We start from the raw sequence: 15,395 nt of genomic DNA, 5'->3' as shown, positions 1-15,395 counted from the left end.
TGGGTTTTTGCTGGTGGGAGAGGGGGAAAAGTAGGAATTTCAATTGGGGGTTTGAGAATTGTTGGTGGAAATGGGGTAGGCAACTGGCTGCAATTGCTTGGTTTTGCACCTATGTCTTGCGCCTGCCAGGTATCACCTATGGCCTCTGTTGTGTTGACCCTATGTTGTTTGGTATGGAGAACCCGAGTACTACAACCTGTGGTTGGTGCGAAGTTGGTCGCAGGAAGCATGTGGGTTGTGGAAATGAGACGGATGTTGGGGGAAGGGGGCAACAATCAAGAATTTATATAGGAGAAAGGACATACTGCTACAACCAATGCACTTGTTAGGATACTATGAAACTCTATTGTGGATATGGAACTACTAGGGACTTAGAGTGGAAAGTTGGGTATGAAAAAGACAATGGCCTTACTAAAATATCCTAGGCTAAGGAGAAAGGGTTTACAATTACTGCTTGGCAATCCATTGCCCTGAGGCTGGGCTTACTTGTTTGGCCTTGGCAAGGGGATGCCTACCTCACTGTGACTATGAGGTACTGGGTATGGAGGTGTGGCATGACAGAGGGTTACTGGAGCCTGGCCCCCTCTAGGGACTAGTTCTCCGCCCATTCTGGCTTTGGTTCCGATAGTAAAAGGATAGGAGAGGAGCACGATGAGGCTGACCTCATTGGCAATGCAATTCAGGGAAGGGACCAAAGCCATATTATATTAAATTGTTTTCAATTAACAAACTGTGGTTGTGAACAGGTCTCAGGAATTTCTGATATGGCTTGGCTTGCGAGAGGTCACGGACGAGGAAGGCGAGGCCATGTCCCCGGGAAGGATAGGGAGCTGAGCACGTCAGAGCCCTGCGGGGGGAGAAAATCGGTAGAAAACCTTATCAGCGAAGCTGCCGAGGCTTACCGTGAGGGTACTGATGAAGGAATTCAGACGTTGTTTTTTTTCTCGGTAAATCTAATCTATTTTATTATGTACAGAAGAAAAACATTACAGGCATATATTCAGATTGCCCAAGGCCGACTGTGGCTCTTTGGAGCAAGATTTCTCAACACCAGACCCGCCCTCGCAAGGGCTGCTCGACCAGACAAAACTATCCTCACAGTACATTAAAATATGACAGTGAATCTTTCCCATGCAAAAAAACATCCCGCGCAGGGGCACCGGAGCAGAGTAGTATAGCCCTCGTAGGGGCAACAAAAGAGTTATAGACACAGCCAGAGCCGACATAGACATAATGTAAACTAGAGAGACATAACCAAAGCAGACATAGACAGAAACATAAACCAGAGAGACATAGACATAGATATGAGACCGGAACAGGACCTGCACAGTTGTGGAAGACGACAGATTGAACCAGTGGAGGTTAATCCTCCGGCTTCTCCTCGACAATTTTGCACCATCCATACTTCTCTCGCTCTTCTGCAATGGGGAAGGAGTCCCAGTCTTCAGCAGTGTTCTCCTTGGAGGTCGACGCCTGCTGAGCCTGAGGGCAAGAGGAAGCTTGCACAGGAGCCCCCGCCAGTCTTTCCTCGTCACCTTCCATGCTTTCGTCTGGGACCTCCTCCTGATTGCGCACTCCACCTTCACCATCATGAGTTTCCTCGATGAATAAGACATAAATGTGAGCATTGATGCGTGGTTTATTCTTCGAGCTGCCAAAAGTAAAGATGGCAGAGCCAAACGCAGGGAGAGGGTCTGGTTCGGAGCTTGGACTGCTTGCATCCATGAACTGGCTCGCATGGAGGGGGTTGGCCTCTGCCCTTCTGTGGCAATTACAGCGGCAACATTGGAAATGGGGCTCTGTAGCCGGAGGACGAGAAGACCCTCCCCGAGCAGAGCCTCGTCGACTAAGCAGTCTTTGCCGGGGTCAAACCATGTTTGCAGGTGAACCAGCGGCTTGAAGCAGAATTGCAATTGAAGACTTTCCCAACTGAATACGGCTCCCAACTGAATTGGCGCCGCTCTCAGCAGACCTGGGACAACACTCAAAAGAGCTAAAGCGGCTACCAACAGAGTTTCCACCTTGAAAACTGGCTTTGACAGCAAGAGCCGTGGCCTGTAAAACAATACAACGCGCAGGAGCTTGAACCTTGTTACCACAACACTGAGCTTGACCCTGCTCCATACCTTCCACCACCTTAATAACCTCAACATTCCCTCGAAACTTGTTCGCCATAACTGCAGATTGTAGTAGCACCAATGAACTAGGATGCTGCATTGAATTCCCATCACCCTCACCTGAGCGTTTAAACATCGGCGGCGAGAGACGCATTAGCATTTAAGCGTGAGGTTAAGGCTCCACATGGCTGGCATGTGGCTCCTCCCTGCCACCCGTACTATCACCCGCATCCGGGAGAATTCAGACGTTGTTAGAAGAATGGGAAGAGGAAATTAAGCAGGGCAGTGAGACCGAGGAGGATATGGAAAACTGGAGGACCCTAGTCCTGGATCCTGGCAACACCAAAGGAAGAATTACGTAGTTCAAACAGACCTTATACCTTTATTGGTTGATGAAAACACTGTTGGGAAAACCTATGGAACAGATCTTGGTAGGCATGGCAGTTTCACTCCAAGGTATGTCAAGCTACAAACAAGACCTGCAAAAAATACAATTCCAACTCCATAAGCAAGACATTAGGCTGGACAAAATTGAAAGACACATTCCATGCATCCTAGAATTGTCTGAGATGCCCGGATCAACAGTCAAGGACCCGACACCTGTGGAATCGACCTTGGAGGAGCAGAAGGGCTAGTCATTTTCCTATGTTTACTTTTGTTTTATATGCGGTTAGCTTTTAATTTTTGTCATGCAAGTATATGTATAGATAGAAATATAGAGTATGAACATGAAACGTAGACATATATAGCTTGGTTAGAGAGATTAAAACTATATTCTTTTTTGATGGCTTACAATGTGGATAGGTGGCTAATAGACTTGGTTTCCCATTTAAGCAAGTTGAGGCCACCTAGCCAATCTATGTGGTGTAAATTTTCCTATGATTGAATAGAAAATGAAAAGGTCCTGCCAAGCTTAACAAAAAAAAAATGTTGTATATAAAAAAATATTCAATATGAGTTATTGTAATAAGAATTAATATTGACATATAATTTAAAATATATTAATAATAAAAAACCATAACCATTTTAAGCTGTGTGATAAAATGTTTAGATGTACATGTAATGTAAAATATTTTAATGTAAATTACCTATATATTATATATCATTTTAAAAAAAATGTGTATATATCATGAAAAAAATTAAGTTTTTATGGTTAAAATGTTTATTTGGTCTTATATATACTCTATTTAGCATTTAAAAATACAATTTAAATAATGAAAAATAATACATTGTATTTTGCACTCTAAAGAAGTTTGCACGTGAAAAAATTTGATCACTCTACTTAAGATGAATCTATATTGGTGTTATTTAAATTGTGTTTTTAGTATAAAAATGGATTTATTGGTTCTTGAAAATCATTAAAAGTATATATATGGAAATCAAAAAACGATTTAGTTAATCTGTGCCTAATAAAGTCATTTTATTAAAATTAGCTAGGTCCATCTTAACACCAGATCTACCAAGTGCCCACAAGGATTAGATCTAAAACAAGTTTGCACCTCAAGAGATTTGGTCCATCTAGGCTTTTAGTAGATCCAAAATTAAAATAAATCTAGGCTACTTAATTATTAATTATAATTAATTATAAATATAATCATTAATTTTATATTTTATATTTTTATTTAATTTTTACCCTATCAAAATGTTAAACAAAACATTACAACATATCTGCTATATTAAAATGAAAAAAAAAAATTCTCAAACATTTTATTAAATCAAAATAAATAAATTCATAAATATAATATTTTTAATATTCAATTATAATAATTTAAAATTATTATAGTATAAATTTATTTCATTTTAAAAAGTCAACATCTATATTTTTTTCCCTTTCTAAGTATGGCATCAAGTGATAACGTCTTTAAAAGATTGCCTCAAATAAATATTTTTTAAATAAATAAATTCATAATTTTTTTATTTTTAAAAATTTTAATATATAATGATTTAAAAAAATGATAAAAATCTTGAAATTAATTATTATTGAATTTAATAAAACGGCATTTTATATGAATAAGTAAAATTTTAAGAAATGTTTGCTCTTTTAAGCTAAGATATAAATCACCTTTAACTGGAATTAAAATATATTTTTCAAAACAATTTTATCAAAATTCATTTAACTAAGTAAAAAAAAGTGATCGGCCTGGAGTATGCCGTAAAACTGCTTCTGCTTGGCTAAGAGCTCGTCTTCCTCGGACGTAAGGAAACAGGTTAACGGCCCAAGACCCAGAGGCATCTGGCAGGAGTGAGAGCCTGCTCCCGATTACGGACCACCAGCAGGGTTATGCCAGGTGGCGTGGTTTTCCTATTTAACAGTGATGAGTCAAACCCAGCATTCGCGGATAGCAGCCAGAGATGGCTGTCCTCACTGTTGGTTTGACACCTGAGTTGATAGGTTTTACCACCTTCGGAAAAAAAAAAAAGTAAAAAAAAGTGAGAAGCAAAAGCAAGGATATAGATGCAAAGGAGGTTTGGAAGGGAAAAGGTATAGTCACTATTAATAAAGGATGCAAATATAGATACATAGGTTGATAGTAAGGTTTAAGGCATATTTCGAAAGGTGGTACAACTATAGGTACATGCTTAATGACTAGTACAGTTGGGGGTTTTGTGTTATGATATGAGTTAGTATGGTCATGATCTTATCTTATGTTATCAGCTAGTATGGTCATGGTTTTAGCTTTAGTATCATATTTAATAACAACACCATTTTTTTTTGTAGGTGTAAAATAGGTCACATTTTATTAAGCATAATGGTATAACCAATGATGTTTTTCTTCTTAACTAGTGTAAGTAGAACAAGGGTACAATCCTTCCTTAGTGGCCAATCCTAGACTAATAATGAGGGTAAAGACAATGTATATTAAAAGTGTGGTCATTCTAGAGAGTATTATCCTTTAATATATGTTTCCCAATGAGGGTTCTTTACAAGTAGTAATTTAATAACTATATGTAAAGTTTAAAGGTTCACATTTCAAGCTCAAAGCCCGAGGATTATTCGCTTCTTCCCTCGCAGGAAAATATAGTCACTTAGAGGAAAATCATGTAGTGAGTTTGAGTCTAGATGTGGAGAATGTAGATTGTCTAATGTCAATCGATGTGCCTTTAGTGATCAAGGGTGTTAATCTCTCTCTCAATGCCTTCACGGAAGTTTATCTCTCTCAATGCCTTCACGGAAGTTTACGTGTCTAAGGATTTTGCATCATCAATCACAGGGGCGGGATTAGACTTCGGTAATCGAAAGTATGTTTCCTTCGATTAGTTAAGGTCACCTAGAGGATGCCACAAAGATACCTTAAGCGCCTTAGTTAACAATGGTATAAAGATTTCTTAGGATTTCAATTTTGTTTCTTACGAACAACACGAGTATTTTGACTCAGGTCACACCCATTTGGAGACTAGGGGACTTATTTCTCTCTTTACATAGAGAAGGTAATATGAGAAGGCATTTAATCATTGGAATGTCATCAATTGAGCTTGAACTCTTACTATGGTTTAGAATCGAGGTATGTTTTATTTTTATTTTCCTTTTTAAACATGTATTTTAAGTTATTTTGTTCTTGACTTTTAAGAAAAAAATAAAATTATTTACTTATTTTTTTTTATAATAATAAAAGGGTAATTTTTTTTTTTTTAATTTATAAATTAATTCCCAAAAAAATACTTTCATTTTAATTTTTTTAATGTAAATTATTAAGAAAATAATCATTCATATATATATACCACTTTTAAATTTACAATTTATTTTATGGTTTTTATTTTCAAGAGTACTAGTCATGAAGGTGATAATGTCAATTAATTCATAATTTTAACCTCAAAAGTAAATAAATAAATAATCAAACTTGAAAAATGCTTTAAAAAACATTTAAAAATAAAATAAAATAAAAAGAAGGTAGCCATACTTTAGGTCTTGATTGCTCTTAGTCATGATATTTGGTCTTTGATGCCATAGTTGAAAAATGTTGGAATTTTAATCCTAAAAAAGTAATCAAATTTGAAAAATACCTTCAAAAAACATTTAAAAATAAATAAAAGAAAAGGAAGGTAGACATACTTTAGGTCTTGATTGCTTTCCTTAGTCATGATATTTGGTCTTTAATGTCATGGTTGAAAAAAGTTGGAATTTTAATCCTAAAAAGGGTGATGTTGCATCACCACTTTTGCATAATATTAGAGTGTTTTGTTTTTTTTTTTTGTTTTTTGTTTTTTTATGTATTTCGTAGTTATGATATTTTGTTTTTAATGTCATGATTGAAAATTCTTGTAATTTTAACCTTGAAATGGAAAAATTGTGATGTTGCATTACTATTTTTGAAAATAAACATAAAAATTAGCAATAAATGCAACTCCTAGAAAAGCGAAAATTGAATCAAATTCTCATTAAGTTGGTAACTTTGTTTTTCACCATCTAGTTTTATGACTTAATCTTCCTAAGCTCACCTTACACATCCAACTCATATTTTATTTTGATGCCTAACAAGAGACACTTCTAGGCTACTCATTAACTATTCGGATGCATAAACCTTCCTAGCTAAATATGTACCTGAGTAGTGATGTATTTGAGCTCTATTAATATTTATTGAGTGCTTATATCTTATATAATTATCCCTCCTTGCATGAGGTCTAACTTATTCCTCATATATTGAATTTGATCCATTATTCATTTATTTTTGCAACTAATTTAGGTTTTAAAACAACCCATGTTTATTTGATTATGTTCCTCTTGATCTTATTATTATTTCATTATCATCTATGTAACTTTGCACTTACATCTTCCAAGCTCTTTGCAGTCTCTACTAGTTATGTTGGCTGCACTCTACTTCTATGTCCACTCCATTTTTTCCTCATTACCTAAATTGATGTTAAGGTCTTTAGCTTATCTTTCATGAATATAGGATCTTTATGCATCTTCCATGTTTCTTATTTGTAATCTTAAGTTTGACTTGTTCTGCTTGTACCCCAATTCTACAAAATATGTAAGCAACCATTATTGTTAAAAATTGTGTTTATTGTAAAAAAATCATTTATTAGGCTATTAGACTTTATTCCCCTTTGTCTCCTTAAAATCAACTTTGTAATTATTGCCATGCCTCCCTCTTCTTTCTAATCCAAAAGTTATAACTTTTAATTTTTCCCCATTTTTGTTCCATTGCATCCCCTTTTTACCGTGTAATTATCTCCAAAGGTTAACTTCTACCACTTATATAAGAGAATTTGTTATGAACAGATAAAACTTTTATATGGGCATAAATATTATTATTGATTGTGAGTACGCTACAACTTAAAAGTTTCAAACCTAAAGTTTCTATCAATTTTTGTATCATTCTAGAATTGTTAACTTTGCTTTTCTTACATTTCCTCCACTGTAGTTTTAGTGAAACTAACTATTGCTCAAATGGAATATTTCTAGAAAAGCTTCACTAAGGAAAAATTATCTATCTTATGAGGAGATAAAATATTGAGTATATAATTTTTTCCAATTTTGTGAACTAGTATCACTTTTCCTCCTCTAGAATTATAAAATATCTCCCCAAAAATCCAAAAAAAAATAATTATTTTTGTGTCTCTATTTTACTCTAAAATTTAGATGAAACCTTACTTGGGCCAAAAAAAATGCCAATGGAAAACCCTCTGTTAAAGAGTATGACCCTATTATTCAAAAATTACTGATTTACAATTTTTTGGAAAATTAAACAAAATTAGATATTGGTACTCACTAATATTTATGTAGTCACTCATAGTGGAGATGTAAACCAGAAATTTCCTTTGATTTAAAGTTAATTTACTCATGTTAGGGCCAAAACAAGTTTTTGGCTCTAGATCCTTTGTTTTACACCATCATTTTACTGATATGACAACTAGTTATATTTGTTGAAATAGCACTGATGTCCATTAGTCCAACTTGATTCGGCCATGTCATCATCTTCCTTGATGAGCCAAAAAATCCTTCTAACTGCGATCAACCAATTTCTCCCATAAGAGGATGCTTAATATCTTCTATTGGAGATCACCAAAATTATTCTCCCGTACCAACCTATAGAATGCACTTTGGTTATGCTCTACTTAATGGGTCCAAAATATTTCGGCAAACTCAAATATTCTTTCCATCGTCGCCCTACAAAATGCATTTTAGCCACCTACAAATTGTTTAATCGACGAGTTCAAAATTTTGTCTATTAGTGAACCCAAAAATTCTTTGCTACCATCAACTTACCAAATGCACTTTGGTAACATACAAAATAATGTAATTATTTTTTTTTTTACATTATTTTGTAGGTTAAGTGGATCCAACTATTGCGTATTGTTTTTTGATGGTCCACAGTGAGAGCCGGAGCCGGAGCCGGAGCGTCCACAACGAGAGTGCCTACAACGAGACCTGCCAGCATCTTCTCAGCGAGACCTACCAGCATCTTCTAGCTACGAGGCCAGCCTATCAGCGAGTTATCTTATCAAAGGCTGCATGAGGCGTCTTGACGAGTGACGAACCAGCGATCAACAGCACAAATCCTGGACCAATGGTTTTTTTGGATTCTGAAATCTCTCTTTTCGAGTCATTCCGAGAACACGCCACGCCTCATGCCCTCCCATTATCAACCTTCTCCTCACACCTATCATTAGCTATCTGCATCTGCATGAAGGTATACTAGCCTACATCCTCGTTAAGGTTATTGCTACATGTCATGCTTCATGCATGCATGTGCATCGTAGGGTGGACAAATGTCTGTTAAGGTGTACATTCCATAAGGTTTCGCAAATTCTATAAAACTGTCCCTTCTTCAACGCGCGCGGCCTTCTGCCCTTTTGGCCTTTCATCCTCCCTATGTCTGGATTGGGGAGGTTCACGCTTGCTTTCCCACGCCTTAGTCCGGAACATTGTCCTCTGCAATTTACTTTAGACACAGTAAATCTTTGTTGCGTGCTGATGGATTGATGTTCATGCGAATGCGGTCTCTGGCGCTCTCGCTCGTGGTGGACGCTCGCGGTAATGGTAAGTATTCGGTTTCCTTTTCTTTGCAAAATGTTGATCCCTAAACACGTTTTCATGCCTCATAAAAGGAATTCATAGCTTCAGTGGTTTTTATGGTTTTATTTCTATAAGTTTTCTTAGCTAGAACCGGAAATCTTTGTTATATTTCTAGTTAGTCACCGTAAATTCATGAAGTTTTTCTAGTCTGAAACATCAAGATGTTAAAGGATCTTTTACACAAAATCAGAAGGTTCATAGTAGTTTACAAGCCGTGTACAGATATAAGGTTCAGAATTGGTGATTGGTGGTGTATATTTGAGGTTTATTGCTACTGTTTTGCATGTAATGATTCTCCATCACTTTAGATAGCTCTCAAAAGTCTTGCCTTCGAATCCTCCCAGCTCCCTGGTGTGGCTCAGTAGCTCTCCCCTTTGCCGGAAAATTCTTCCGGTGATCGGTTTCCTGCCCGTCCTTTTCATGAAAATTTCAAATTGGCATCGGGATTAGAAAGCTTTGTCCTCTAATATCCTGTCTTCTACCTGGAAAATCTTCAAATTCCTAGGAACATCCTTTTTGTGGTCTAAATGATAGCCAGATGCCATCAGACATAAGTAAAGATGCCGAACCTTTCCGTTGATTTATGCTGAGCTGGTACATGCATTAATTTTGGAGATGTCTGGCTAGTGTCCTTTATGATTTCTCGATTATTCTATATTATTATCCCGGTGTCAGGACAACTCCTTGCCCTCTCCTTTTCCCATCCAAGCATTTATTCTATCCAGGTCCTCCTTTTGACGGAGGCCAGAGGGCTTTAAATTTTCAGTACTCATCCGGATTTGGCAACTGACTAAAATATTACCGAAATCCAAGGTAAGATTTTTGGAGCCGTATGGACGGAGAGCCCGATGCAATTTCCACAGAGGACCTGATCCGGGCCACCATGGAGGTTGAGAGGGCATGGGAGAATGCCACGTTATCCGGTAATTAGCAAACAACACTAGATGATGTGGTTGTAAAGCCATCTTTCCAAGATGCTGACAGGGAAAGGTCCCATCACTTATCCCATAGAGAAGATAGAGGGGCACAGAAAGAACAGGGCTTTCATGAGCACCTAAACTGCTATAACAAGACGTGAAAACCTGTTAAAATTACCGCTCCGCCTTCTGCAATCAAGATTGATAGTGTGCATCTGAACGAAAGGATTGAGAGTCTACAGAACCTTGCCCTTATAGGTAGATGGCATTTCCCCGAAATGAATGATGCTGATATGAGGAAATGGATAGCAATCCATTGGAAACCAGTGATAGGATATATACCTATTATATCAAACCTTATGGAGTGGTACTGCTTCCATTTTCTTAATGTTGCTGATGCTGAAGCTATTCAAAAATGTCCATGGGTGTTTAAAAGGAGCTTCCTTGCTCTTTAAAGGTGGTATATTGGGTTTGATCCGCTGAAAAATACGCCCTCAAATAACCTCATATGGGTAAAATTTCCAAATCTTCCCTTAGAACTATGGTCAAAAGAAACCCTGGAGGAAATTGGTAATTCTATAGGCAGATTTATCTACGTTGATCCTTGGTGTCTAGGAGAAAAGGATAAGAGAATAGCTTGGGTCCTCATAGAAAAATCGTACAGGGGGGGATATCCAGATCACATTGAGATTGCTTGGAGAGATCAGATAATCAAGAAAAGATTGGACTTCTGGGGCATCCCGTTCAGATGCGCAGTTTGTCATAAAACTGGCCATTTAATAAAAAATTGTCCTAATCACAAGCTTCTTAAGAATAGGAGCCTCGGACAAAAGGCGAGGAGACAGGTCTCATCGACTAGCCCATCCTCCACAGAGTTGCTGGAAGGCCATCTCCCCAATTCAATAGCTTCCTCGTGGGTATTTTCACAGGACCCCCCTCTATTTCCAAAAAATAGATCTGGCAGTCCAGGTAATATCAATAATTCTTTGATAAGCAGTCCTATAGCTTTTCAGTGCTCCCTCATTCCAGAACCAAGAGATGATAAAGTTATTCCTTCCCCGAGTAAAGGACTTCTCCGTCGAATCCATTCCTATTCCTATATCGTCCTCATCACCACCCCCTAATCAAAATCTATTATCCCATATTAAAGGAAAAGAACCATGTGTGTCTATCACCCCAGGGAACTCCCCTATTTCATCCCCAATTAATCCTTATGATAGTGATTTGGATTTTCTTCTCAACTGAAAGTCTCTCGAACTGGAGCCTTTAACTATCCACAAACCTAGGAACCAGGCTTCGCTGTTCATTAGCCTGGAATCTGCAAAAAATATAACTGTAAGGAAAAAGAATCGGGGTGGCAACAGGCATTTTAGAGGAAGGACCACTGTTATAGACAACAGGATTAGAAATCTCTCTCTGGTTGATGTTCCTATTTATGGCATGCCAGATTCACAGCCTCTTAGAGCAAGCACGGCTGGTGAATCCTCCAAATGACTTTTATTATCTCTATGAATATCAGGGGTCTTGGCATTGACCCCAAATTTCTAACGCTGAAGAATTTCTTCTACTCTTCCAGGCCGGGAGTAATTCTTATCCAAGAAACTATGGACAGTCGCGAAGCCACCATTTATTACTTCAGGAAAATGCTTCCATCTTGGTATATGGTGGCTACAAAGGCTCAAGGATTGTCAGGCGATCTAGCAACTCTATGGGATCCTAGGTGAATAAGAGCTAAAGCATATAAATGCTTTGCTGGGATCATCATTTCGGCATCCATCAGGGGAAAAGATCTTCCTATTAATATCTTAAACATTTATGCGCCTTATAAAAATAGAGCTCCCTTTTGGGAAAAATTTTTCTCATCAGATATGTTTGATATTGAACATCTCTTAATTGCAGGCGATTTAAATGTAACACTGAGCTCGGAAGAATGTTGGGGATTCGGGAAGAAAAAGGACCCGCTTGCTGATATCATAAAGCTTGAGCTACTAAATAAAAATTTGGTGGATATCGTTCCTCCGGAAATGAAGCCGACATGGGTTAATGGCAGAATTGATAAGGCCTATATTGCTAAAAGGATTGATAGGTTCCTAGTTCATATCAGCATTATAGATAAGATGGGTATGCCTTTGTCAGCAGTGGGGAATGTACTTGTATCGGATCATAGACCTATTCTCTTATCATGGCCGGAAAAGGGTTCCAGAAGGGGATATCCCTTCAAGTTTAACAAAACTCTTTTACAAGACCCAACATTTAATGAATACATCTCCAATGCATGGAAAGAGCTAACAGCAAAGGCTAAGCTCCCCTCGTTTTTAACATTCAGAGATAAGATGGCAGCAATTAGAAAGCTAGTGAAGAAATGGCAAATTCAAAAAAGGGAGAAAAATAGGCAGGAACTTCAGACTTTCCAACAAGAATTAGATAGCCTTTTGAAATTATCAGACGCAAACTCGTGCTCTTTCAGCATGAAATGCAACATAAGAGAGCTTGAAAGGAAAAAATTTAAATTGCTGAAGCAAGAGGAATCCTTTTGGAGGCTTAAAAGCAGGGCTTTATGGCTCCAGGAAGGCGACAAAAACACTAAGTTTTTTCATAACTTTGCTAATGCCAGACGTGACATAAACTCCATATGGAAGATAAGGGATGGAAATGGAGGTTTCGCTGTATCTCAAGATGACATCACAAAGGAGGCTGTCAGTCATTTCAAGAAACAATACAGCAGAAGGAATGATATCACCTTTCGGGACATTCTATGGGGTATTGATTTGGTTCCTCAGATGTTTGATGATGAGAAGAATGAGGCCTTGTTCTAGCCAATCACAGAAGATGAGCTACTCGGAATTATGAAGTCCTTCAAGAAAGATAAGAGCCCTGGCCCGGATGGCTGGACAATTGAATTATTCATCCACTTTTTCGACCTCATTAAACAGGATCTTCTAAGGATGGTGGAAGCGTCTACGATGTCTGGTAACATACACCATATCACTACTTCCACATTGATTTCCCTAATGCCAAAAAAGGGTGTGCCATAATCTTTTCATGATTTTAGACCGATATCCTTATGCAATATCTCTTTCAAAATCATCACAAAGGTTATTGCTGAAAGAATTAAAGGAACACTGGCCTCCTTTTTATCTAGGAACCAACACGCTTTTCTAAAGGGACGCAATATTCTGGATGTTGTGGCTAATACTCAGGAGTGCCTGTTCTCTATGTCTTCTCATAATACAGAAGCGACCATCATGAAAATTGACTTACAAAAAGCATACGACTGCTTAGATTGGGGTTTTATTGAAAGTCTTTTGGCAAAGATTGGTCTGAGATCCAACTCCATCCGATGGATCATGGCTTGCGTAGTGAATGTTAACTATGTGGTTATTATCAATGGCATTCCCTCTCATTTTTTTCAAGCAGAGAGAGGCTTGCGTCAGGGATGCCCCCTTTCGCCTCTTTTATTCATTTTGGCTATGAACTCCCTAAGCATCCACATCAATAAAGTGGTAGTTGAAAATAATTGCAGACCTATTAAGATTTGTAGGCACAACTTCATTTCGCACAACCTCTTTGTTGATGATATCCTCTTATTTGCAATGTTATGCAGAACATCATGGACATGTTTAAAAGATATTCTCGAAAGATTCCAAAAAGCCTCTGGGCTTTTTATTAACAAAGCGAAATCTTTACTCTATCACAATGATACCAATATGGAAGTGGTGAATTGGATTTCTCAGCTTTTTGGGATAGAGTCAAGATCGATCAAGGAAGGCCTCAAATATTTAGGTTTTCATCTTAAAGCTAAAGCTTACACAAGGAATGACTGGCAATGGCTGATAGAAAGATTCTATAAAAAGATATCGGCATGGGAGCATAGATGTCTATCCTTGGCAGGCAGAGTCATCCTTTCTCAATCTGTTTTATTACAGTTGGCGGTCTTTTGGGCCCATTTATTTGTCCTTCCAGCATGCATTATTCAAAAGATGACCAAGATCACGGCAAATTTTATTTGGGGCAGAAAATCTGAACAGAGTAAATTCCATCTCTCCAAAATGGACATTATTTCATTGCCTAAGCATCTCGGGGGATGGGGTTTAATGGATCTGAGGGCTTTTGGGAAGGCCCTATTATGTAAATCGCTCTGGAGAGGCATTTTTGGGGATGGGCCATGGAGTGTTACAGTAAAACAAAAGTATATGAAAGGCAAAAGTCTTGAATATTGGTTCAGAACAGGAGCAATTGGAATTAAACAAGGATCTGCCATATGGCTCAGTCTTAGGAAGGTCGAGAAATATTTCTTGAAGAATCTAAAGTGGAGGATTTTTTCTAGAAACAATATCATAATTGGTTTGGATCCTATTGCATGCTGTCGGGGAAGCATTTCCATTCCAGACAATCTCATTTTTTCCTTTCACAGAATTGGTTATTTTACATGGGACAAGCTTATTTCTGACTGGAGCGGCCATACACCCTTATGGAAGGATGCCTCTGATATCGGCTTGCCAGTCGAATTGAGTTCATCTTGGAACAATGTCAAAGATACTCTAGTGGTAAGCGAGATTCACCGTGGAGGGCCAAATGACCACCTAGCATGGTCCTTGTCCAATGATCATATGACAGCTCAAGTAAAAGATATTTATTCTGATATTATTTCTTCTAAGGTTTCGCCTACAAGCTCAAAATTTCTGACGGTCTTCTGGAAATTGGGTTGCCCTCTTAAGATGATTCTTTTCTCATGGTTAGTGTTTAACAATAAGAACCTGACATGGGACAACTTGAGGAAAAGAAGCTGGCATGGCCCAAGTAGGTGTTTGATGTGCGAAGCAGATGAGGAGTCTAATATTCAGATGTTCTTCCAATGCAAATCCTCTCAGCAAATCTGGTATGACCTGGCCATCTCTTTTGGTTTTCCTCATATTATTTTTGTTTCTATCCATGCAGCTTTCGAATGGTGGAGCAGGCAAAGGGAGCCTAGGCGTGTTCTCATCATCATTATGTTATGGTGTGGAAATGGAGAAATCACAAGGTTTTCAGAGACTCAAAGATCCCCTATAATTCCATCCTGCATAACACTTTTGCAATCTTTGACTCAATCCCAATGAAGCTGCCCAAATAGTTAGGGCCCGTCTTATGGCTTTGGCGTTTTTTGTCCTCGGTATAATGATGGATATGTTTCAACGAGCTTCTATCAGCATATGCTTTCTTATGCCTTATTGCTTTGAATCTGAGCCCAGTTCTGGATGTTTTGTATATGGTTCATCTTGTTCTTCTCTCAGTCCTTTTCTGATATAACTATGTGTCTTCTGTTCTAGGTGCTTTTTTCACATCTGTTCTTCATGTTTC

The 15,395-nt window shown here is 37.9% G+C and overlaps 1 protein-coding gene across 1 annotated transcript; it reads left to right on the top strand.

The window, feature by feature from the left end:
• Positions 1–9,970: 9,970 nt before the first annotated feature.
• On the top strand, positions 9,971–12,871 carry LOC149152710 (uncharacterized). Its single transcript, XM_089443576.1, has 2 exons — positions 9,971–10,061; positions 11,955–12,871. The coding sequence occupies exons 1-2, from the start codon at positions 9,971–9,973 to the stop codon at positions 12,869–12,871; spliced, it is 1,008 nt and encodes a 335-aa protein (XP_089299702.1).
• Positions 12,872–15,395: the final 2,524 nt, after the last annotated feature.

Source organism: Pinus tabuliformis, chromosome 9 (genome assembly GCF_031772625.1).
Source record: "Pinus tabuliformis cultivar Carrire ecotype Pingquan chromosome 9, CPIR1, whole genome shotgun sequence".
In the NCBI taxonomy this organism is placed as follows: domain Eukaryota; kingdom Viridiplantae; phylum Streptophyta; class Pinopsida; order Pinales; family Pinaceae; genus Pinus; species Pinus tabuliformis.
This window is presented reverse-complemented; position numbering and strand designations above follow the sequence as displayed.